Here is a 26,814-nt window from a genome sequence, read left to right as displayed (position 1 = left end):
TTTCCTCGGGCAGATCTGGGTTGCATCAAGAACCCCAACTGTCTCAACTCAGGCCAAATGGGCAGGCCACAGGCAGGGGAAGGAGCAGGTGTCCTGGTCTGCTTCTCACAGCACTGTCAACCTGCCACACTGATGCTTCCCAGAAACATACAGGCCTCTGGACCCAGCCACCCAGTCGCAACCAGTTCCAAGGCATGTAGAACATCACATGCTTGGCTCCCGGCTCCATGTGGCCTGTCTGTGGCTCAGCCAGCAGGGATGGGAAAGTCAGTGAGGGATTTTTTCCCTGTCCCCTTAATGTTCACCCGCCCTCAAGGGAGCATGTGGCATTGAGACAGGCAGTCAGATATGTCACACAGTATGGTACTAAAGGGGAGGGACCCAAAACTACCAATGCAAACAGGTCCCACCTTCCTATCCCCGTTTAACATCCCATCATCCCGAAGTCCCTCTACCATCTGGTGCCCCCTCACCATCCAAAGCTCACCTCCACAGACAAACCTAGCCTTCTTCTTGGAAAAGGGTGATTCACTGTCCCCTACGAAGACCCCCTCAAAATCCCATACCCCCTTCAAATACAGTCACTGACCCAAAGCCAACTGTTGTTTATTGAGTGCTTACTGTGGCTGCTGCTAACATTAATGCAGGACACTCCTGCCTCCCTCTTCTATGAACTGCTCTGTTTCACTTACACCTCCCAGGGGAACAGAAGTATGTTTCGGACTTCTGAGCTTGAAGAAGGAGTTTTCTGTGTGGTAGGCTCTGAACAAGGTTGGTTTCCAACCTGTTGGCAGCCCCCTGCCAACCTCCCTTGTCTCAGCTCCCAACACCAAGCCATCCATATTCTTCCTCTTACAATACCTCAGCTCACTGTGGACAAGACTCTCACCTTCGTTTAGTGAAGGGCCCAGTACCAAGCAGGGCTCTGGTGACTAAACGAGAAAACACATGAATGACTCAACGGACACACTTACTAGTCACCACCACACAGCTGAGAACCGAATTGCTCTCTAACTGTTGTCCAAGTGCTGTTGGTAAGGCCTTCCCAGCCAAGATGGTGAGCCCGAGCCACACATCTGACTTCCACGTGTGGAACTCCCCGGTCCCTGGGAGATGTTGGTCAGCACCAAGGGACAACCAGCAAGAAGACAAGCTGAACTTCAACTATACTTCTCCCTTCTCTAAGTTCAATCTCCAGTCATACCACCACATGTGCCATGCTGGCAAAGACCAAAGCAGAAGCACTGTGGGAAAGCCGGAGCTCCTAGAGAGCAGCAGTGTGGCAAAAACACTGACATCTCCATGTTCCTGCCCCAGTAACCCCATGACCAGAAACTAAGCCTAAAGAAATACCACAGAGAGGCAAAAATTTCCACTCATGATTTAGGCGGAACTCAATGTCCCACAAGGAAAAATGGCTAAATGAATGGTAATTTATCAACTCACTAAATTATACAGCTATTAATTATAAATAACTAATGAATTTAAGAAACCCTTGGGAGTATGACCCACAGGATTCCATCAAGCCAGTGCTTCCTGCACAGAGCTGGGTGATTTCATTCTCTTGGGTGACAGGAACCTTCTGGAGGTATTCCACAGAACATCCCGAGGAGCTGCTCTGAAGCTGGACTCACCCAAGGTATCAGACATAAAAACATGAAGTGCGCACAGCCCCTCCCCCAGGGGCTCCAGGTCTAGTGAAGACTGACATGGGAACAAGCAATCAGGAGGGTGGGATGTGAAAACGTGGTTTCTTTATAAAAAGCATAGAAATGGAGAAAGATTGGGAGTCAACAAGAAAACAGCTATCGTGTTAACTGTCAGGATCATGAACAATTCTTGGGGTTTTTTGCTTATTTTTACTGATTTTTGTAAAGTAATGCTGCTACATGGCAGCCTATACTCCACTCTCCACCAATGGCCTGACCCAGCAGCTCAGTAGTGTAAAGACCTGGCCTAGGAACCAGGAGGCCCAAGTCCAAGTTCTGGTTCTATCACTTAGTCATATGGCCCAGTGCAAGACATTATCCCTGTGAACCTCAGTTTCATCATCTACAACACACAAAAATACACATGTCCTTTCCATAACATCTTTTTTAAACTACACCCAGCAAACACACCCTGGGTAACAATGCCTTGGAATCAGAGACATACATCCCAGCGCCTACATGGGGCCATGCTGGTGCTCAAAGCAATCTGAAAGCAGGGACTGAGGGCTGGCAGTGTTCAGGAGAGTGAGTCTCACAGTAGAAGTGGCGAGTGGGGGCCCCAGAACAGTGTGATGGGCAGGACTGCAGAGGCCAACCCAGAGGCACCAGACACCAGGCTCTCGCCTCTCAGGGCAAAAGCAGAGTACGCAAAGCCCACACAAGCTGCCTCACACCAGGCTGAATGCCTGAATTCCAAGCCGAGTAACTGTCCTAATGAAAGCTCTTCAAAAGGAAAAGTTCCACACAGGCCTGAAGAAGGATCCATACCACTAGGGACCAGTATCCCAGCTCTAGGGAAATTCCTGGGACAAATATGTATTTTTCTGGGCCAAAGGGGTTGGGCAGCTGCACTCAAGCATTAAGTAGGAGGCAAATGGCCCTTTGGTAGAGGGTTCACTGAATAATCTATGGGAATAATGTGCATAAGTCACAGCTAATGTATTTTCTATGGTTTTGAGGTGGTTCCTTGCCCTTTTCTTTTTTCCAAGAGTTTCTGTTGAAACGTTTTGACACTCACAGCAAGCTACCAGTTTATTATTTTCTACACTTTGATTTTAAAAAGAGAGACATGGTCTGGGTAGCTGCCATCTAGCCATCTTTATAAGCTTGTGAATCATGGGAGATTTTTGCCCTGGCTAGTGTGGCTCAGTGGATTGAGTGCCGGCCTGCTAACCAAGGGGTCGCTGATTTGATTCCTGGTCAGGGCACATGCCTGGGTTGCAGGCCGGGTCCCCAGTGGGGGCGTGAGAGAGGCAACCACACATCGATGTTTCTCTCCCTCTCTGAAAAAAAAAAAAAAATCATGGGAGATTTCAAGGTCACCTGTCTTTTCTTAGATATGTCAGTAAAATGAGATGTGAGCACATGTCACGCTCCAGTCCCAGGTCACACCCCTGCCAAGATCTCACTGTGTCCTGTGGCCACCCAGAAGGATGGCAAGAGAACTAGACAGCTCTAAGCCCAAGTACACTGAGGAGGGAAGTTTTTCAGCAGTTATGTGCTCACCTGCCTGACCCACACCAGGGGTCACATACACCTTGACTATGCCCAGTAGGTTCATGAACCCGAGGAAACTGGGACTTCTCTTTTAAAACAAACCTGCCAGGCCAGTAAGCACTGGTCATCACTGCAGACCCTTTGAGAGGCCACACACGAACCTGTCCCCACGATGCAATGTGAACCAAACCATGCTGGAGCAGTCTCAAGATTCACCTGGGGCTCTTAAGCCCTGGATAGTACCACCTTGCTGGCCATTGTGTCCTCTACCCAGACTACATTCCTCAATGTGGGCACCATCTGCTAACATGGGCTCCAAGGGTCTGTCATCTGCCTCCAAAAGTCAGCAGAGAACAATTGGCCAATGCAAAGATATTCATAATTGTGCCACGGCCTCTGCAAATGATTTAATATGATCAGGACCCAGGGCTAATGTGACCAGGGCGAAAAGTCCAGCCTCGAGTGAGAATGGCTGCTGTTCATCAGCTGGCAGGAAGCATGAGTTATGTGGTCCACAGAACACACACGTGATCTAAGTGAACACGCTGGGAAGTCTTTAAAAATGCCCATTGGTTTCCCCTCTTAGTCACATCTGCCCTATTCCCCACTGTCATCAGAATTGACACCCATGGCTTATGAGGCTCCAGGTATTAAGTTGGCCAAAAAGTTCATTTCCTTTTTTCCATATGATGGCTCTGGTAGTGCTTAGTTACCTTTTGCCTTTTAACTTCATTTGAAATAATTTTGTTAGATTGTGTTGTGATAGCTGTCGTATCAGTGTGTATTTAAAACAGTTATCAAAATTGAATTTTTGTAAAGCCATTTTAATATTGAAGATGAAAGAAAATACACAGCATTTGTGTATTATGCTTTATTATTTAAGAAAAATAAAAATGCAACTGAAACAAAAAAAGATTTGTGCAGTGTATGGACAAGGTACTGTGACTGATCAATTGTTTCAAAAGCAGTTTGCGCCCTGGCTGGTGTGGCTCAGTGGATTCAGCATCGGCCTGTGAACCAGAGTCATGGGTTTGATTCCCAGCCAGGGCACATTCCTGGGTTGTGGGCAAGGTTCTAGTAGGGGGTGCACGAGAGGCAACCACACATTGATTGGGGTGTGAGCGAAGGCCACCTGGCCCCATACCTGGCCCCTAACACTCGACACAGCCTCTCCACATCAGTGAGCCATGCATGAAGGTGAAGGCTGGAGCCATCCCAGCAGGAAGTACATTCCCAAGTGGAGAATTCTCCTGGGCAGTCTAGTCCTGACTAGCACAGCCCTCAGAGTCTTCCCCAGACATCCCTGTAGTTGAGACCTAGGGCCTACATGTGGCCCCTTGACACAACTCATCACTACACGATGAATCAACCACAAACCACCCTTCCACAGAGCTGCCTACCCAGACTGGTCAGGCCCCATGGGCATTAAGGATCTGACAGAGATAGTGGGGCTCTTTTCCAAAACGAATGCTTCCTACCTGTGCAAAATGCAAATGTGAGCACAGGCTCGCACCTCCTCCCTACCCCAGGAAAAGCAGAGTAGGGTAATCGTACAATTTATCACCCAAACTGGGACACTTTGGGGAATGAACAGGGACTGTAGTAATTATACCAGGACATACAGCCCCAGAATTCTGAAGAAGCACACAGTTTATCAACCTTTGCTGCCAAAGGCTGGTAATACAAAGATGACAAAGCCGCTGAGAACACCCACAATAAAACAAAGGCACAAAAAGTGGAGCGAAGGGAAAGGAACTCCACACAGTGGAATAGAGAGGCAGAGTCTGTTAGAGACTTCCATGAGGAATGAGCAAAGGACCAACTTCAGAAGTGAAAGCCAGAGAAAAAGCAACACAACTGAGCCAGTGTAAGGTCGGCTGGTACGTGCAGAGATTCAAAATGCGCTCCAGAGGTGGTGGCAGAGCTTTTACACAGTGCTGCCCCCACATGGCAATGTGTTATTGGGTCCAGGGTTCGAAGACATACCAAGAAGACAGGACACATCCCAAGAACTCTACGAGGCCTGGTATCCTCAGGGCCCACTCCTCCAGAGCTACCACAAAAGCCCCCAAACTCACAACAATCTTTTGACAGTCCCACCCCTCTGCTAAAGCAAAAGTAGCACAGGGTGGAGACTGAGACACTCAATAAATACTTGGTGAAACAATGACCATAGTTCTAAGTAATGTTATCTGAAGGCCTGTTGGTTTTGGCCCAGAACGTGTTCCACCAATGCTGCCACATATCTGACCACAACTGAATCCCAAGCTGTGTGTGCGTGTATACATATATGCACAAGTAAGTGTATGTGAGAGTAAGGCCAACACCAGGCTGTGGAGCATGTTCCTGGAGGCCTAGAGTACCCAAGACAGGGTAGAATGATGGTAGAATCTGTGGCATAAGCTACACATGGGTGCCAAATGTCAAACAGGAAAGGACAAGAGGATGGAAAATTAAGATGTCAAATATAAGCATAACTCAGACGGTTCTAGACCACCACAATAAAGTGAGTTGCGCAAATATTTTGGTTTCCCAGAGCATATAAAAGTTATGTTTATACTACACTGTAGGCTATTAAGTGTGCAACAGCATTAGGTCTAAAAACATGTACATACCCTAATTTATAAATATTTTACTGCTCAAAAGTGCTGTCATCTGAACCTTCAATGAGTCATAATCTTTTTGCTGATAGGTGTTGCCTCAATGTCAATGGCTGCTGAAGGCTGGGGTGGCTGTGTCCATTTCTTAAAAGAACACAAGAATGAAGTTTGCTGCCATCATTTGACTCTTCCCTTCATGAGCAAGTTCTGGCATTTTACCCACAGCAGAACTTCTTTAACAACTGGAGTCAATACTCTCAAATACTTTGTTATCGTTTCAACAATCTTCACAAAATCTTCACCAGGAGCAGATTTCATCTCAAGAAACCATTTTCTTCGCTCATCCATAGGAAGCAGCGGCTCACCCATTAAAGTTCCATCGGGAGGTTGCAGCAGTTCAGTCCCATCCTTAGACCCCCACCTGTAATTCTCGTTCTCTTGCTATTTCCACTATGTGTGCAGTTACTTCCTCCACCAAAGTCTTGAACCTCTCGAAGTCATCCATGAGAGTGGCATCAACTTCTTCTGAACTCCTGTTACTGTTGATATTCTGACCTCTTCCCATGAATCACAAATGTTCTTTTTTTAAAAGAAGATTTTATTTATTTATTTTTAGAGAGGGGAAAGGAGGGAGAAAGAAAGGGAGAGAAACATCAATGTATGGCTGCCTCTCGAGTGCCCTCTACTGGGGAACCTGGCCCACAACTCAGACATGTGCCCTGACTGGGAATCAAACCGGTGACCCTTTGGTTCGCAGGCTGACACTCAATTAACTGAGTCACACCAGCCAGCACCACAAAATGTTCTTAATGGCATGTGGAATGGTGAATCGTTTCCCAAGGTTTTCAATTACTTTGCTCAGATCCATCCAAGAAATCACTACCTATGGCAGCTGCAGCCTTACAAAACATATTTCTTAAATGATAAAACTTGAAAGTCAAAATTACTCCTTGATCCCTGGGCTGCAGGGTGGATGATATGTTAGCAGGCATGAAAATGACACCAACCTCACTGTACACCTAACTCCATCAAAGCTCTTGGGTGACCAGGTACATTGTCAGTGAGCAGTAATACTTTGAAAGGAGTCTCTTCTCCTAACCACAGTCTCAACAGTTGGACTTAGAAGATTCAGTGAACTATGTTGTAAACACATGTGCTGTCATCTAGGCTTTGTTGTTCCATTTATAGAGCACAGGCAGGATAGATTTAGCGTAACTGTTAAGCGCCCTAGGATGTTCGGAATGGGAAATGAGCACTGACTTCAACCTGAAGTCACCAGCTGCGTTAGCAGCTAACAAGAGAGTCAGCCTGTCCTTTGAAGCTTTGAAGCCAGGCACTGACTTCTCCTCTCTACGAAAGGAGAAAGGCTATGAAAGTCCTGGATGGTGTCCTCTTCTAATATAAGGCTTGTCTACAATGAAAATATGTTGTTTAGTGTAGCCACCTTCATTTACTATCTTAGCTAGATCTTTTGGTTACCTTGCTGCAGCTCCTACATCAGCACTTACTGCTTCACCTTGCATTTTTATGTTATAGAAATAGCTTTGTAACAGGTTCAGCCAGGGCCCCCCCCCAAAGAGGGATTTGTAATGGGGTCCAGAACTCAGGGTGTCCAAGAAATATTAAAAATATAGGATGTCCTCACCCCCTCAAGTCTGAACTGGGGGATGGGACACATGGAGTAGGGCCATTGAGAGTTGTTCCGCATAGCAACAGTTTTGCAAATAGACTCAGGCATGGTCATTTAACATCTATAACTTTTAACTGGTTTCATGGATATGTTAAATAGCTATAGGCCTGCTTTGAGCCAGGGAGATGGGAACGACTTCAACCCATGACTAGGCAACTCCTCCTGGTTACAGTGCCTACATAAAAGCTTGGAGATGATTGGCTCCACACCATGGGGCCACACCTGCCTGGACTTAGTATGTCAGCCCAGAAAAGCTGGAAAAATATGGGAATGCTGGCAGGTGTAGCCAACTGTGGGAGGAGTCAGAAATGGGGCTGCAGAGGAAGATTGGCACTGGGATTTAAAACCCAGGTGCAGCATCCATGAGGATAAAAAGGGACCACATGGCTTTGGGTGCTCCCTTTTGCCACGTGGCTTAGGAAGCAAGAGAGAACTTGCTGGGAAGAAAAGGGGTGAAAGAACTCTTGCTGGTGGGCTATGAGAAGGTGCCACATGGTTTGGGATTAACTGGAGATTCCAGCAACACAGCTGATGGTGCCGGGAACCAAGGAAGGCCTGCCAGCCGAGCACGGATTACTGGGAAGAACCAGGAGCTACCCGAGCCACGAATTTCTATTTCTGTTCCTGAGATATGGTACCCCGGGCTGGGCAAAAGGGGGAAGGAAGGACTGTGTGTGTCTGTGGGTGTTTTAAGAGACTTTGGGATCGCAATGAAAACATTAAGTCATTACTCTTAAGTCTGTATAACTTTTGAATAAATAATTCCTTTCCTTTTCAGCAATCTCTGGCATTGAGAGCTATAATTCCCTGGCGGTGGGCAAGGCGAACCTAGTACAGGGGAACCCCAGGAGAAGGAGGGTCCATTAGGTAATAGCATTTTGTCCCCGCACCCCCCGGACCATTCTGTAACAGCTTCTTTCCTTAAACCTCACGAACCAGCCTCTGCCAGCTTCCAGCTTCCCTTCTGCAGTCTCCTCACTTCTCTCAGTCTTCGCAGAATGGGAGAGTGTTAGAATCTTGCTCTGGATTAGGCTTTGACTTAAGGGAATGCTGGGCTGGTTTAATTTTCCATCCAGACCACCAAAAATTTCTTCTTATCAGCTTAAATAAAGCTGTTTCGATTTCTTATCATTCATGTGTTCCCTGGAGTAGCATTTTTAATTTCCTTCAAGAACTTTCCTTTGCATTCACAACTTGGCTAACTATTTGGCACAAGAGGCCTAGCTTTCGGGCCTGTCTTGGCTTTTGATATGCCCTCCTCACTAAGCTTAATCAGTTCTAGCTTTTGACTTAAAGGGTGTCCAACCCATGGCCCACAGGCCGCATGTGGCCCAGGATGGCTATGAATGTGGCCCAACACAAAATCTTAAATTTACTTAAAATCTTCTTTTCGCTCATCAGTTTTCGTTAGTGTCTGTGTATTTAATGTGTGGCCCAAGACAACTCTTCTTCTTCCAGTGTGGCCCAAAGACACCAAAAGGTTGGACACCCCTGAAAGTGAGAGTCGTGCGACTCTGCCTTTCACTTGACCACTTACAGGCAATTGTAGGGTTATTATTTGGCCTAACTTCAATATTGTTGTGTGATGTTTCCCAAAAAAATAAAATTAAGAATCCCAATGTGTTTCTTGAGACCTCTCCAATATTCCCTTGAATCCCCTTCGTATCATGTTTAGAGGGAGCAGGACTGAACCATCACTATTAGACTGAGGGAGGCCTATAAAGAAGAGGAGACACGAGCAAATGGCAGGCGGGTCAGTAGAGCAATCAAACACACACGGCGTTCACTGATTAAATTTGCTGTCTTCTTTGGGCATGGTTCCTGGCACCTGAAAGCAAATACAATAGTAACATCATGGATCACTATAACAAATATAATAATAATAATGTTTGAAATATTGCAAGAATTACCAAAATGTGGCAGACATGAAATTACCAAATGCTATTAGGAAAGTGGTCCTGAATAGACTTGCTTTCTGCTTTCTGCACGCTTGCCACAACTTTAATTTGTAAAAACAATCAGTCTCTGGGAAGCACAATAAAGTGAAGTGTGATAAAATGAGGTATGCCTATAATAGTTTGGCATAATGTGAATTATGACCACAAACCAAAGCAAGGTGGGGATAATAACTGTTTGGAGACATAAATTTTTGAGGTGTAATTCACATCCATACAACACACCCATTTAAAATGTACAATTCAATAGGTTGTGGTTCATCCATCACAACAATCAATTTTAGAACATTTCATCACCTCAAAAAGGAACCCTGTATTCTTTAGCTATCACTTTCCAAACCCTCTGTCCCGACCCCCACACCTCAGCCCCTGTCAACCACTAATCTACTTTCTGTCTCTAGAGTTGACTCTTGTGGACATTTCCTGAATGGAATCAGAAACTATATGGTCTTTTGCAACTGGCTTCTTTCACTGAGCATATGTTCTCAAGGTTCACCCATGTTTAGCATCTGTCAATATTTCATTTTTATGGCCAAAGAATATCCCATTGCACAGATGTGCCACCGTTTTGTTTTTTATCCATTCTCCACTTGCTGGACATTGGGCTGTTTCCACCTTTTGGTGGCTGTTAACATCCTTGTACATTTGGTGACTGTTTTGAAACCTCCTTTAAGAAACCAAAGAAGTAAAGACCACTATCAATCTGAAGCTTGGACAATTAGCTCCTTAAAGCCAAAAAAGGGTAAAAGAGTTGAAAGAGGGTTTAGAGGTGGGGAGGGGGTCCTGAAAGGTTCCTTATAAGCAACGTGGGGGTTGGTCAGCTCCAGCTACACAGGCCAAGCTCAAGCTGAAAACCCGCTCCAGGAAACCTACACAGGCCTTCCCACAGAGACTTGCCTACCAAAAAGGACATGGAAGGGCTGGAGAGGCAGGAGCAGGGAGCGGGAAAGGAAGAAGGGGTAGGAAACATGTTTTTTTTAACAAAAATGGTAGTGTAACTAACAGATCCTAGTCCACGGGGATAGCTCTCATTAACATTAAAGACATCAAAATTCCTGTCTAGTCACCAAATCCAAGGGCCAGGAATAGAGGAGCATTTTAATTCCAAAGAGAAGAGGCAACTTTCCTGAGGCAGATTTGTAAGAGTTGATCCAAGCTTCCCAAAAAATAAAATAAAAAATCCCAGTGTGTCACTTGAGACCTCTCCAAGATTCCTTTGAATCCCCTTCGTGTCAACATGTTTAGAGGGAGTGGGACTCAACCATCACTCCTAGACCACAGAATCCTTATCTCCTTCTCCATCCTGATTTTCAACCCTAGTCCCAACCCTCTATCTCCAGGGAGAGGAGCTCTCCATCTGGCCACCTCCATGACTCTTACTCATGTGCCTGAACACCAAGCTCCAGGTCAGGAATTGGGTTGGGGTTTGGAAATTATCAAGCACCATTCAGGGAACAGATGAAAAGACTGGGGTTATCTTGCCTTCTGGCCATAGAGTAAATCAGTGGCAGGGCGAGGAGAATGGCCAGACCCAGGCTGTAAATCCTCAGCTGGGAGGATTTACACAGGGGTGACCTGGCAGGCTCTGCAGATGCCCCAGCCTCCAACCTAAAACATTCCAGTCACCTCTGACTTCTCCCTTCTGAAAGCTACAGAGCACAGTGGTAAAACATCTTTTATGCAAAGCGACTTCCTTTCCAAGTCTCAGACTCCTCTTACAGTCAAAAGAAAAAAAGCTACCCCACTGTTTTCAAATGGAGTCCCTACCACAGGCTGTGTACCTTACTAGCACTTCATTTGGCCTCAGACAGCCCTAGGGGTAGGAAGTAAGGGTGGGTTGCCAGAGGAAGCAGGCATTCGTCTGCAGTGGCCCCCTTGTCACTCTCCACCCCAACTCGGGTATCAGCCCAGATTCTGCACTTGCATCTACTCCATCATAACTGGCATACTCACCTTGGCTCCTATCAAGGCATTCGGGCCTTCATGAAAATGGCCCAAGTCCCAGAGACCCTTTGGGGTCTGTGAGCCAAATCTATTTTTATAAAAGAACTAAGTCATCATTTGCTTTTTTCACTCTGATTCTTTCACTAATTTAGTATAGGGTTTCCAGAGGCTACGGGACTTGATAATGCAATGGATTAATTGCAGATATGAGAATCCAGCTGTCTTTTTGACAGGTGTTACAGAGATGTATGGCAGCTGTTAGAGAGATTTGCAAGACAGGTAAAATAATATGATTTTTCCCAAAGATTTTTTTTTTGTTTTGGGAAAGTTACTTTTCTGAATACAACTATGTGAACATGTAGCAGGTTTATTTTTAAATGAATTAAGAAATATTTTTTTAATTTCTCAGTTTTAATTTCCAATGCAGTAAATACCATGTTACATAAACAAAAGCCTTCTGAGGGCCTCAATAATCAAGAACTAAAAGGGGTCCAAAGAATAAAATGTTTAAGACCCAGTGACCTAGCCAACTGCCCCACCCCCACAGCAGCAGATCCTCAGGTCATAACTGCCCTGCCCCCACAACACCCCTGCTTCTCTGGCTGTTCTACCGGCAGCGTTGCTCCAACCTGATCACACTTCTCTGGCTCTGTCAGACCAAATACAATGATCCTTCAGGTGTGTCTCCAGGTCTCTACTCAAGAGTCCTTTCTCCTCAACAGCACTACCTTAAAAGTCCGCCTCTTCACACCAGTCCTGCCCCCACCCAGGCAGCTGTATCATAGTCCATCTAGAAATGAACAGGTTCCTCCACACACCAAGCCGAGAAACCTTCCAGTCAACAAGGCAGACCTCTGCCATGGAGAGGAGGGCAAGACAGGGTGCTGAACTCTATGCTGGGAACACCTCCTTGTGGGTCCCCTCCCCTGGATCCCAGCCACTGAGGTTGAAACATGGGAAACACCAAACACCTTAGGCATTTTGAATACTGTACATACGTCGTACATATAATGTTCTTTTGTAAACATCAAATATTTCATTATATAAAAAATATTAATGCAAGGGTTAGAGTAAATCATTGTTTTCAAACAGTGAAGATTCCCAGAGGCTGTGCTTCAAAGGCCACTGCAGAACGTGGGGTGGAGCATGGGGGTGGGATGAGGTAGTCACACAGGGGCACCACTTCTCCTCCCAGCTTTCAACGTACGCAAGCTCCCCATTCCGTTTCAAGGAGCTCCATGATCTATAGCTAAAGAAATAAAATTTGAAAACTGGAAACAAAGTGGCAAACAGGCCAGATAAGGCCTTTTCCCTCTATTCAACTCCACAGGCCCTCTCACCAGCAGCTCCCCACGCACCTCCCCACTCTGCAGTGCTCCGGAGTCTTCCCATGTTGTCTGGCCTTCAAGTCCCTTACTCCTCAGCCCCCTTCCCAACAATATTAAAGCCCCAACTTAGCTCCTTCTTGGCAGCTCAGCTGATCTTCAAGTTAAACAAAAAGAGGAGTGAATGAAGCTCCAAGTGGCTCCGTCACTCCTGCACACAGCCACATCTGCCACCACCTCAAAGCCACACAGACAGAGCTTGCGACCCTGAGGGTGGCCCTGGGTCCCAGGTCTCTATCTTAGACCCCTCCAGATGAGGAACATTGAGCTCTGGGCAGCACCGTCCAGGTTCCACCATCCCTTCTGAGCTTTCTCCACTGTCCTCCCACCCAACAGGATGTAGTGCTGATGTTTGGCTTGATGCACTGGTCAAAACATAGCATTAACAGAATTACCACTGGACCCAGGAACTGCACCTCATATTTCTACCCAGAATAACTGACAGTAGGTGTTCGAACAAACACATGTTCATAGCCAAAAGGTGAAAACACCCCAAATGTCCATTGACAGATGTACAGAAAAACAAAATGTACTGCACCTTTACAGTGAAATATTAGTCAGCCATGAAAAGCAATGTGGGGCATGGTGGGGGGGAAAATGCAGACAACTGTACTTGAACAATTAAAAAAAGAAGCAATGAGTACTGACTCATGCTACCACATATAGATCAACTCTGAAAACATGCTGTGCAGGAAGCCAGGCAAAAGGTCACATATCCTATCATCCCGTTTTGATGAAATTTCCACAATAAGTAAATCCCTAGAGGCAGTAAGCAGATTGGTGGTTGCTGAAAACTGAGAGTAGGGAGCAGAGAGAATAGCCGCTTAATAGTTACTGGTATTCTTTTGGGGTGATGAAATGTCTTAAACTACAGAATGGTGGTGTTTGCACAACACTGTGAATGTGCTAAATACAACTGAATTGTACTCCCTAAAATGGTTAATTTTTGTCATGTGAGTTCCACCTAACCCCGCTCCCCACATACACACACAGAGCTCACTAGATCCCAGACACACAGCTGACGGCTCGCTCTTCATTCTCCCCCTTACTCCCCAACTCAGCCGCCTGCTCAACTCTCTGCCCACACACATGCCCTGAAAGCCCGGCCCATGCTCAGGATTCCTCCTCTCTGGACTGCAGCAGCTAAAGAAAGAGGGGGAAAATGACATTTAAAAAACCCTCTTCCTTGTTTGGTCTTGACAAGAAGCCCATGGCCATGGGATTTTTGGACATGATACCGTTTGTGGCAAAGAGAGGAATGCTGGAGAATGCATGGGGACAAATATCTAGGACAACAGCTTTGCATGAAAGAGTTACACTCTGTCGCTCAAAAAGCAGTGCTTCCATTAAAAACAGGTAGGAAAAAAGAGACAAGAAATCTAAGTTCAGCCCAAGCCTCATCCACCAACCATACCCTTCCCAGCCATACCCACACCCTTCCAGCAGGACAGCCCCTACCCCCCTGGACACAACGGACCAAGGGCCATACACACACTAATCCAGAAGGCCCTCCTCATCTGACTAGGGTTAGCGTGGGAAATGGTGGAAGGAGGAGGCCCTGAGTCAGACTGCCTGGGTTTGCATCCCAGGTCTTCTGCTTAACTGTACTGCCCTTGGGCAAGTTACAGTATCCTCTTTCCATCTCAGTTTTTTAATTTCTCTACCTCATAAGGCTGCTGTGAATATAAATGAGTTAATAGTGTCCTGACACTCCGCAATTATTGTTTGCTAAGAATGGCACCGCTATCTCAATAAATCTTCCCAGAGCATGTCAACTGCTCCTTTGATTTAAGTACAGGAAAACCTCTGCACCATAAAAGGCTTCATGGCCAGGCGAGCTGGCCCAGCTCCCCAAAGAGGACTTTTAAGCTCACAGGGTTTCTAGGCAGGAAGGGAGATGTAGAGACTGAGAGTCAGGGGCTCTTTGCCAAGATGGCATCTCCCTGTTAGAAGAGCCTGTTCACAGGCTTTCGCAAGGAGCCAATTCTACTTAAGATCCTAAAAAGGGTCCCCTTGGCAGAAAGCTGCACTCCCTTTGTAAAGGCTGAAAGGGCAGCGGAGAGGAGGCCGGAAGGACCAACCTGGCTGGCAGAATCAATGCTGGGGACCAAAGGGCCAGGACATATCTTGGCCAGATCTCCTGCCCACCTGCCCAGTGATTTGGGACTGGACCTGGCTGCTCTTTATCCTCATCTGGCCATTTCACCCAGGCCCCAAGGTACAAGGACTTTGATTCCCAGACAATTGCTCCCAGGGACACCAATGGGATAAGCAGCTTCTCTTAATCCCTCTACCTTGCTGATGGCAACTCAGACACTTCCAATGGAAGTGACTTCTGAAATCGGGATCTGTGCACTTCTGTGGGCATGGCAGGGGCTCCGGGTGGCTACTGCACTGACCACTGGCCACTGTACCCTGAAGCAGCACCACCCTCTAATGTTGGCTCTCAGGCGGATGGCACCTGTCCTCTTCATTTCCTGCTCACTAAAAATTCTTAAAACCAATTCAATCTTACATTGGGTTAGCCAAAAAGTCCATTTAGTTTTTTCCATAAAATAATACACATTTTTCATTTTCATCAATAACTTTATTGATTTGGATATTTTGAGTATGTTGGTTATCTCCCACGTGGTATGACGTTGATTGCTTTCAATTAATGTCTCAATTTGATTGCTATCAACTTCAACTGGTCTGCCTGACCATGGAGCATCGTCCAGTGAGAAATCTCCAGCATGAAACTTTGCAAACCACTTTTGAAACATTCGATCAGTCACAGCACCTTTTCCCTACACTGCACAAATCTTATTTTTTTTTTGCATTTCAGTTGCATTTTTACCTTTCTTGAAATAATAAAGCATAATACACCAAAAGTGTGTCATCTCCAGTATTAAAATGGCTTCAGAAAAATTCACCAATTTTGATTTTTTTTTTAATGCACACTGATGTGATAGCTGTTCCAATACAATCTAACAAAACTGTTTGAAATGATGTTAAAGACAAGTAAGCACTACTAGAGCCATCTATGGAAAAAAATTAAACAAACTTTTTTTGCCAGCCCAATACTTAAACATGGCTGAAAAAATCAAACCCAAACAAGCAAAATGGCTATGGCCTTTCCAACCCTGGGGGCTAACATAAGGAACTTCTAGGGTGATGACAACCAGCACAGTGGGAGGGGAGGCAGGCTGGACTTTTGTTCCATGGGTGTGGGGGTAGACAGAAACAGAGGGTCAGCCGTCCCACAAAATCACAGAGGCAGGTCCCTCTTTGGGGCAGTGCTTGCAAAACAAACCCCATTCACTGAGCACCCACTATGTACCCAAGCACTTACAAATTCTGCACTTGCTATTTCTTGTACCGTCTACCGTCTTCACAGGCACCCCAAAACATGGTTTTCAGAGGAGGAACATAGACACAGATTGAGTAACCTGCTCAGCCAGCATTCAAATGGAGCCAGAATGTTAACCCAAAACTGTCCTGAAAGTCTCTCCCACCCCAATTCCATCCCCTTACTTGAGCACATTTAAATGAAAAGTGGAACTGTGTCACACTTCTAGGTCAGAGTGGGTCCCCAGACAGGAGACAACTAAGCAGCCCAACCTTACTGAGCCTGAGGCTCCCTGCACCCAGGTCGCTAGAAAGGCTATGGGTGTGGAATCCAGAGACCCAGGAGACGCAGGCTCTTTCTCTGGTTGGAATGGGACTGCCAGCAGCCACTGCCCAGGCCCCTTCAGCTATGGGCCAGGACTAGTAGAAAGTAAGAGAACAGGTCTGAAGGTGCGTTAAGGAGCCTTGCTGGTCTGCCTGTTAAAACCTGTGCTTTAGGACCTAGAGATCAAGGACACAACTATTTCCGGATTGTGAATTCCTGTTTCAGGGGGAAAAACAGTACTTCCTGCTCAGGACTATGCCAAAGTCATGGTCACTACCATAGGCCAGCAGCTCGTCTGGGGAATATGGGATACCCCAAGGCTGAGAAGATTTCAGAACCTGCACAAGGACCTGCAAAATGTCCTAAACTGCCAGACTCCCCACGGGTAGCTCCACACACCCTAGCAACTAAGAAAACCAAGTCAGAGTAAGGCCCCCTTTTTTTTTTTTATAGCAAAGGTTATCAGACAGGGAGGCCAAACAAGACTTTGGAAAAACCCACACTGGCCTAGGTAGGTCACCAAATCTCTGTGAGCCTGAGCAGCTCCCTCCGCTAACCGGGGGCAATCCCTCACTTGCTTAATGGAGAGAGATCACCCAGCCCCTGCAAGTCCCTGCTCCCATGGATAGAAATTGGAAGTCCATTAAATAGCTCTGATTCATTTTACAATATCCCAGCCTTCTACAGAAACGGTACAAGTTTACAAGTCAAAGCGGCCTTCCCAAAGAAAGGGAGGACAGACTCTTGGCCACAGGAACACTGGCCTGAAGCCTCATGGGACCGAGTTCTGTATAGTAGCCCCACAGCTAGGCAGCTTGGTGACCTTGAGCAGGCCACCCAACCTCTCTGGTGGCCATCCCGCCACCAGCCCTACTCTCCTCCCCAGCTGTCAAGGGCAGAATGAGATCATGGTGTATAACACTAGATTCAATGGAGGCTCAGGAGGGTTCGACAGGTCCCTGTGCTCCCTCTCACTGACAGCAGCCCCCATGACTTGGGCAGACTATTGTCCAGCCAGGGCAACATGCAAACGCCAAACTAAGCTTGAGGAGAGGGAGGACCCAAAGTCTTACAAGTTCCAGGCAAAAAACAGGCTGTGGTTTCACGTGAACTAGGATGACCCTAACTGAAAAAAACCAGTGAGTAGCCTGGAAGATTCCAGTTCCAGTCTACAGAGACAAAATGCCAGCAAATCAACATACTGGCTCTCTCACTCCCGAAGGAAGTGATAATATGATGGGAGCAGTGGGACTGGGCATTCAGGGGTTCCATCCCAGGGCAGCTGTGAAACCACCTCGGATGATTTCACAGAAATCTCATAGACTAAAAATGGAAGAACCACAGAATACAGAGAAGTGACAGGAGGCCGCAGGGATGAGAAGCAGAGGTGGCCAACCAAGAAGCCAAGCTCCAGGCTCCTACCCCATGTAGCCCAGAACTGTGTCGCTTTTTTTGTTTTATACATGGCATTTTCACATGTAATTCCTTTGAGTAAAAGACTCCAAGACTTAATGAAAGTTTGAAAACCACTGACATGGTCCAAGTCAGTCATTTCAGTCATGGGAAAGTGAGGCTTGGAGAGTGAGTTTCCAAGGATAAATTAAAAGCCTGTTTCTCAGGTTGAATGCTTCCAAATTAGCATCCAGTGCTCTTCACACCTCTCCCTGCCCACCCACCCTCCCCCCACACAGCATTATGGGGTCACAGTAAAAGTTACTTCCCTCTGTCTCTTTTCCCTAGTTGCAATGTGCTCTCCTCTCTTTCAAGGCTGAATGGCAGCTTGGGAACAATTCAAAGATAAACACTCCAAGTGAAATTTCTTTATTTCCACTAATCAACATCAGAGTCCCAGTAATCAGGAGACAGCCCAAAGAAAAGCTATCCCCAAAGGAATGGTCCTCGGAATGCTTCCTGGAATATTAATTAACCACAAATGGGGCTTAGCAACGTCCACCAACCTGGCCAGCACCCTCCTGTCATTCCATTAGCACAGCATACCACACGTAGTACACAGAATATGTGTGGGCACCCGCTTTATGGGCAGGAAACCGAGGCACAGAGAACATAATTGACCTTCCTGGGTCACACTGCATGGTTTGTGCCAAGAATAGAACATAGGTCTTCCATTGTAGTCCTTCTGTGTAGCAAGGGGAAAAGAATTCGGAGACAAAGGTCAAGTAGCAGGCTAGAATGCAGGGGGGCGGTGGGGTGGGTGGAAGCAGCTAGGATACAGCCGCAAAACCCTCAGCAAAGACAAAGGGCTGTATCAGATGCAGTCACCACATCCAGCAATGAGCCTAGAGGGGCACGCCAGCCTGCCCCTCAGGTTCTCGCTGTCCACAGGACAGGACAGCTTGGCCCTGGCTGGCACCCTCCTCCCTTCCATCCCTGGATGGGGAACAAGTATCAGAGGCCCAGAGCTCTCAACCACACTAAAAAGCACCACCAAAAATGATGTAACATTCAAGGAAAGAACTCCTAAAAGTTGGCAAAAAGACACTGAAAGGGTGAGGGACACGAACAGGAGTATTGAGACCACCAGTGTCTGTACAATACCCCACAGAGGAGAGAAACCCACAAGTACAGCCTGCCCGCCCTGTGCTTCATCCTGGGGTCTAAAGAGCCCGGCCATGGGCCAGGCTGCTGCAGCGACAGCTGCCTGGTCTTACACTGTAGGCACCAGTTGCTTGCTGTGGAGCCTTGGAAAGTGGCTGGTCTGAACTGAAAGGTGCCATAAAGATAAAAATTGCACGTAACTTCTTTACCTGTTGAAATGACAATATTTTGGATATGTTAAGTAAAATATAATTAACTTCACCTGCTTTTTACTTTTTGAATATGGCAACTAGAAAATTTTAAATTACATTATATGGCTGGTCCAACCCAGAGGTTGGCAAGCTAAGTTTGGCAGGCTAAATCTAGCCCACTGGCTTTTTAAGGCCCAAAGCCAAGAATGGCAGTTACGTTTCTAAATGGTTGTAAGTACCTATGTCAAATCTTTGATGTAGCCTGTTGGTCTACAAAGCCTAAAACAGGGGCCCCCAACCCCTGGGCCAGGGGCATATTAGGAACCTGCCACAGAGCAGGTGGTGAGGGGTGGGGGGGCCGGTGGCGGTGAGCAAGTGCCTACTGTTTCCACTCTGCCACCTCCCTAACCCTGCCTCCCCTGCACCCCAGTGGAAAAATTGTCTTCCATGAAATCGGTCTCTGGTGCCAAAAAGGTTGGGGACCGCAGGCCTAAAATAGTACCAACTATCTGCCACCTAAAAAAAAATTGTCAATCCCTGATCTAGACTCTAGAAACCAACCATCAGATATTCATTCCAAATGGTACAAGAAGCAGACGGGAGATTTGGGATTTGGGTGTGTGCGCACACACGTGCCCTTGTGATTTTTGTACATTTCTTTATTAAGGTAAAATTCACGTAACATAAAATTAACCACTGTAGAGTGAACAATTCAGCGGCATTTAGTACACTTACAATGTTATGCAGCCAGTATTTCTATCTAGTTCTAGAACATTTCATCACCACTGAAATAGAACCCTTATCCCATTAGCAGGCACTCCTTGTTCCACCCTCCCCCAGAACCTTGACAACCACTAATATGCTTTCTGCTTCTATGGGTTTACATATTCTGGATATCTCATATAAATTCAATCGATTCACTTTACATCATGTTTTTGAGGCTCAATCACGTTGTAGCATGTCTCAGTACTTCATTCCTCTTTAAACTGAGTAGCATTCCGATGTCTGGATATGCCACCATTTGTTTGTCCACTCACCCATCAATCAATATTTGGGCCCTTGCTATGTTTTGGCTACTGTGAATAGTGCTGTTACGAGCATATGCATAAAAGCATTTGTTTTATAATCTTGGAAAGAACTTCGTAAGCATGAGATTAAAACTACAAACTATAAAAGGACACATGTAAATTTAACTGTGTTCATGTTTAAAACTACCATATGATAAAGAGAAATAACAATACATAAAAATTTAAAAAGACAAGTGTCATGTTAACATCCAGAGCAGGAGTCAGCAAACTATGGCTCACAGGCCAATTCCTGCCAACCGCCTGGCTTTGTAAATAAAGTTTTATTGGAAACAGCCGTTTTTCATTAGTTTATGTATTGTCTACGGCTTTTGCACTGTAATGGCAAAGTTGCATAGTTGCCACAAAGATTGTATGACCTAAAAGGCTAAAATACTTACTCTTTGGCCTTAGACAGAAAGTTTGTGGACCCCTGACCTAGAGTGTATACAGAAAACTCCTACAAATCACTGGGGGACCAGGAGGGGGGGGGCGGGAATTAACCCAATTTAAAAAACAATAGGAACTGGCACTGCACAAAAGAAATAAAACACATTCAAGAAATATAATAATAAGAGGCTTAACCTCACTAGTAATTAGGGAAAATACTAAACAACTAAATCATTTGATAATATCCAACCCTGGCAATGGTATGACACAGACGTTTTAGAAGGGCAGTTTGGTGAGTTTGGTGAAATCTATAAAGAAATGTAATGTACTTGATATCAACCCAGTCATTCTTTTTTTAAGTATTTGCCCCCAGAGAAACACTTGCATTCATGCAGGCTCACATATACCCAAAAGCATTTGGAAAGTTGTTCGCTTAAGCATGTACTGTTTGTAACAGCAAAACCCAGAATGATTTTAGTACAATTTTATTTAATACCATAAAAAGAGTTGTAAGACATGTTACCAACCAGGGAAAAATAATGCTGCAAATAGGTCCATACAGGTGTGGTTAAAAAAGGCTTTAACTGAATATTTGAGTCCATCTGTATTCAGAGGAGTGCCCAGGGAAGCTGAAGGGTGAATGCTGGCCTGTGGACAGGGGCTGGGACTGGAGAGTGCCAGGACAAGTAATAATGGACTGTTGCTCATTACTCATCCTGGATCACTCCAAATTCCCGCGGGGGGGAAAGAGTAAGGAACACCTCTGCTCCGAGTCAGTAATCTCAAGATCCCTGGTGGGGTACCGAAGGCCTGCCCTCCAAGACATCTTTGTAACATAAGCATCTTGACAGGATTCTCCTCACCATGTGTTTATGGGATGGCCACTATAGACCCTTAATATGAGTAGGGGACAGAACAATGGATGAAGAATCCTGACTGTGTCCCTGCACTGGGCAAGCTGCTCCCTTCTGTGGGGTTCAGTGTTCTCATGGTTAAAAGTAGTTTAGCTGACCATTTTAAATCTCTTCCAGGTCTGATGCTACCATGCTGTTCCTGGAATAGGTTTCTGTACCTCTCTGGGGGAAAAACAAACAAAATCCACAGCTGTGGAAATAAGCTAAAATCAGAAGGCTCAAAGAAATGTCTGCCCCTGGGACGATGACATCCCAGGGCAAAAGCCCATCTCACTGCCTCACTGATGTCAGTGCCCTCACCTCTTAGAGAGGGGGTGGCCTCAATTATCGCTGATCTATCTTCCGATCTTGATGGTCTAATGTAAACTCAGGGTGGGGAAGGGAGCAGGAAGCAGGGACGTGGGGGAGACTGATGGGAATCAATTGGCTGAGGTTTTCTAAAGGAGCCATGAGGATGAGAGTAAAAGGCAGGGGCAGAAGTGGGGGGGCAGGCGCAGAGAGCAGCAAGCAGCTGAGGCTGTTGGCAAAAGTCCTGAGTCTCCCTCCTTTTTTCAAGAGCAGTTTCTTCCTGCAAGATCCCAGAAGGTAGAAGGCTGACCTAATCTCACCCAGCACAAACAACGCCACTCATTATTTCAGAAACTACCATTCCAGTTATGCCCTGGAACTCAGGTCTGTTTTAAAACCCACAATTCAACTGTCAGTGCAGTGAGAGAGGAAAGTACTTTAAATTCGTGACCCCACTCCTTTGAATCAAATAAATACCAGATTTTTTAAAATTTCTTAACAGAGTCAGCCCAAATACAAAGATTCCATTCTAGTTTACCTAAGCTTAAGGATCAGAAAATAAGTACCCAATTTACCGATTTTGGCAGTTGCCTGAAATAACCAGTAAACTCTCTCAGAATAACCCTTGCTGCCCTGGTAGGTAGCTCAGTTGGTTAGAGCATTGTCCCCATATGCCAAGCTTGTGAGTTCAATTCCCGGTCAGGGCAGACACAAGAATCAACCAATGAATGCATCAATAAGTGGAACAACAAATTGTTTTTCTCTCATCCTCTCTCTAAAAGGAAAAAAAAAAAAGAACAATGCTTGCCAAGGTCAGGAACTTCCTAAATCCAAGTTTACAATTCTATATGTGGTTTTTGTTTGTTTTTTAAATTGTAAAAAAAAAAGTCTAGTATCAGTCCTTCCTTTTCACAATAGCCTGGTGAGGTAAGCCAGAGATCTCTACTCCCAATTCATGGAAAAAGAAATGAACTATACAAAGGCAAAAGGACTGTTCAAGGTCCTTTTGACATAGCTGAAAGTTGACAGCCAAGACTAGAAGCAAGGTCTCCCGACTCCTGGTCCAGGACCTTCATCACCACATAAACTGCTTCCCAGGAAAAGGCATCCAGTCAAGAAGAGGTAATCTCCCTTATAAGCCCAACCCACAGCCCAGAACACCTTAACAGGAAGCAGTTCTACCCTTCCCAAGCTGACCTGGCTCTTCTGTCCTAACAATCCTATGACTTTGCAGCCTTCAGTGTTGGGTTAAGCTTTTTTTTTGGTTTTAGATGAAAAGTCTTTTCCTGGCCATTGGGAACCTGACCTCAGAGGAAGGCACTAAGTCTCCGGACAAAACTCTTGCCCTGACACTCTCCTCAGCCACATAAACAAGTCAAACCCTGTGAGCACTTAAGTAGCATTAAAAACAGCTAGGCGGATGCACTTCAAAGCGGTATCTCCTTTCTAGGGGTTCTTCTGAAAGAGTAGGAGCTTCAACTAGCCCCCACCCCCCAACTCGGAAGGGAATGGGCAAGGAGCTCCCTTGGCCTCATTCAGGAGCACGACAGGAAGCTCTGAAAAGGAGGGGGACTGGTGGAGAGGGCAAGAAGGGGCACAGACTTACCCCAAGGGGATGCAGACAAGGCTGCCGCAGGAAAGCCAAGAAATCCTCAAGTCCCAAAGACAGCCAGAGTTCCAGAGAACCCAGGAACCCAGGCAGCTCAGGCAGCAAGGCTCCCAAAGGCCACTGGGGACAGCAGCCCAACTTCTTGGGGAGCTGTTACCAATACAAATTCCCTCACCTCCTACATCACTCCAGGGATGGAGGGTGGGAGGGCAGGACTCTTATTTTTAAAGACTGTGACTCTGAGGAAGGTTTGAGAGCTACTGGACTATCGTAAAGACTTCCTTTGACAGATAAAACGAGAAGCAAACCGATTTTCCGCAAGACCCACAGGTCTCCTCATTCCTTGCCAAGCGACTGAAGAGCTGGGCCGGTGGGGGAGGGGGAGGGGAGCTCCAGCCCTACGGCCTCCAGTTTAAGTTCAAGAGCAAGACCCTCCTCGGCAGACTTCTGGACCCCTCACCTCTCCAACCACTGACAGCGACAACGACAAAGAAAGAGGGCAGCCCGGGTCTGATAGGGGGAAGCCACCGTCCCGTGGCCGACTTGGCCCCTCTGGGCGGACAAGTTTAAGTTGGGTCCTAAAACAGACTCTGCGGGGATCCGGTGAAGCAGCAAAACATCCTAAAGAGCTTTGTTCCTACTAAGAAAAGCCAGGCGTTTTTGAGTCACCCAAAAAGCATGAATCACACGGCAGGGTTATGGGAACAGGAGAGGATGTTATTTTTCGGCATACTTGAGGATTTTCCCTTTGTCCTGAGTCTGTCAATACACTTCTCGACCTCCCCCCAACTCCACCCTCCCCCTCCCCCAAGGACTCAAGCACATTTTTTCTGTTCGGTTTTTATTTTCCCCAGGAGCATTCAGATGCACCCCCACTCCCGCCCGCCTCGGGAACAGGGCACCGTCTGCTCTCCGTAACAGGGCTGTGGTCTCACAGGCGTTAGGACCGGGGGATGGGGAGGGCGGGGAGGCGCTGGCGCCCCGGACGAGGCACTTGCGCCCTCCTCGGTCGACCCCTAGAAACACCCACCGCGGCATCCGCGCGCCTGGTAACTTCCAGGCCAACGGGGACGCTGGGGACGGCGGCCACACTGCGCGGGGCCCGGGTCTCTGTCTCCCGGGCAGCCCTGGGACCCCTGCCCGCTCACCTGCGTCAAGTCCTCGTCGTTGAGCAGATGCGACTCACGGGGCTTGAAGCAGTTCTGACACTTGCTCTTGTTGAAGATGTTGGCCTGGAATTTCCTGCACGGGTTCTCCTTGGCCGCTGACATGGTCGGCGCGGCGACGCCCGACAGCCAGGTCCGGCGCGCTCCGCGGCGGACGGCGGCTGGAGGGGCGGCGGCACCATGCACCGCAGGCTTGGGAGACTGAGGCCGGGCGCAGAGCGGGCGCCGCAGCAAGCCCTCGCCGGCCGCCGCCTCACAGCCGGGCCGCAGACGCAGGCCGGAGCGCGTCCCCGGCAGTCAGGGTGGCTTCGTGGGATGGGATGCGGGCCGGGCCTTTCTCGCACGACGGCGCTGAGATGCACTGCACGCCCAGGCACCCCCCTGGCCGGGCCCTGAGCCCCAGGCCCTCACAGAGCGCGCGGTCCCCGCCGCCCACCCGTACAGCCACCACCCGGACGTCGCGGGCCCATGGACGCAGCCTTCTGGGCCTGCTGCCTCCCCGCGCTCGGGCCCGGCTCTCAGGTACCGGGTCGCTGCGGGCTCCTGCGGTCGGTACCGCCGCCAGTGCCCCCTGGAGCCCCGCGGCCGCAGCAAATGGTAGCGGAGCCTCGCTCCCTCCCGGGGCTGGGCGGGCGGGTGGGCGGGCGCCGGGGAGGAGGAAGCCGGAGGGGCAGCGCGCGGGGCGGGGCCGCGCCGTACGCGAACTGCGGCCCTATCGACCAATGGTAGTGCCGAGCTTTAGCTAACAAAGAAACCCCTCGGCCAATGGAAACCAGGGGCGGGGACAAAGGGCAGCCGGGCGTAAGGTAACTTGTGTAGGCAAGGAGGGTGGAGCGCAGGGATGGGACGTTCAGGTTTGGTGGACTGGTGCCGCGGCGGACGGGGTCCTGACAGCTGCAGGGGCTGGGGCGGGGGCGGGAGCCTGCGGGAGGGACGGAGTGGAATCGACCTCCGGGCAGGGTCTCTACAAACCTCTTACTTCCAACATTGCCTTACGGTGCCCATCTGGACAGCCGAGCCCACCCTGGAACGGATTGCTTTAACACCTACTATGTGCCAGCCCTCCCCACCTCCATCATAGAAATCATATTCAGCATTCCAAGTGCTTGATATGCCTTAAAGTTGCACAGTCTCTCCATTGTCATCCACATTTTACACACAAGGAAACTGCGGCGCAGAAAAGGTAAGAAATAGGAGGTAGGGTTTCAAGGGATGACTAAAAGAAGACGTCAGCCTCCAAGAGCTGTCAGTTCTATTATGGGAGATTAGTGAGAGCTGACTCTGCGCCAGACCCTGAAGTAGGACTTCTCACCCGCATTATGTGCTTGGGGAAATTAAGGCTCAGACTCCCGAATTAACTCGTGCGGTGTCCTAGCCAAAAGACCACCTGGAGAAGAGTGTAAAGAAGGCACAGGCAGAATATTCAGGAGCCCGAAAAGGGGGAAATCGCTCTTTGGGAATATAGGGGCGCTTCAAGGGGGTAGGGAAATTTAAGCAGATGGTGAGAGGTTGAGGAGGAAGGAGTAGGACCGATGAGGCTAAAAGGATTCATGACTGCCAGATCATGTAGGGCCTTGAATTCCAACCTCAGGCATATAAATGTCATCTTGCTGGCAGCCAGGGGTCAACCACTGAAGTCTTTAAACAGGGGGAGTGAGCTAACTCAGCCCTTACAGAGGAGGTGACATTGAAGTATGTGTTAGTGGCAGCGACAGCAGCTGTTGCTTAGGGAATGGGAAGGTTCTAGGAGAAGCAGCAAATGCTTCCAGAGCTGTGTACTTTTCCACTGATCATCTGGTGAATATCTCAGGGAGGTAGATTTCAGTTTAGTAAGATGCTTTCCTCCAAAGGGAACCAAGGGAAGGTGGATCAAAGTCTTTGGCAGCCTGAGGGAGAAAGAGCAGTTCTACTCCTCACTAACTCTTTGACTTTGGGTAAGTCCCTTCACCTGCCTGCTGCCTCAGTTACCTCATCTACACAATTGGCATGATTGTATGGTGGTTGTGAGCATTACATGATATAATGCTTGTTAATTTGTGAATCTAAACAAAGGGTATTTATTGTACTATTATTGCAAATTTCTGTTGGTTTAAATCTGTGCCAAGTAAGTGTGTGTGTGTGTGTGTGTGTGTGTGTGTGTGTGTAGTGGGGTAGACAGACAATTCTTGCTTGTATAGAATACTCAGAAACTGATACCAGTGGTG

The 26,814-nt window shown here is 47.5% G+C and overlaps 1 protein-coding gene across 8 annotated transcripts in view; it reads right to left on the bottom strand.

Moving 5' to 3' along the window:
- The window catches only part of MPRIP (myosin phosphatase Rho interacting protein), a 160,420-nt gene extending 135,181 nt beyond the window's left edge, over positions 1-25,239 (bottom strand). For all 8 annotated transcript variants that reach the window (XM_053910499.1, XM_053910498.1, XM_053910497.1 and 5 more), the window contains exon 1: positions 24,593-25,239. In XM_053910499.1, the coding sequence (XP_053766474.1) occupies positions 24,593-24,715 (123 nt within the window). In that variant the 5' untranslated portion in view covers positions 24,716-25,239. The remainder of the gene's footprint in view (positions 1-24,592) is intronic.
- Between the last annotated feature and the right edge of the window lie 1,575 nt (positions 25,240-26,814).

The sequence above is a fragment of the Desmodus rotundus genome, chromosome 9 (genome assembly GCF_022682495.2).
Source record: "Desmodus rotundus isolate HL8 chromosome 9, HLdesRot8A.1, whole genome shotgun sequence".
Lineage (NCBI taxonomy): Eukaryota > Metazoa > Chordata > Mammalia > Chiroptera > Phyllostomidae > Desmodus > Desmodus rotundus.
The sequence above is the reverse complement of the archived record's forward strand: the minus strand, read 5'-3'. Positions and strand labels throughout refer to the sequence as shown.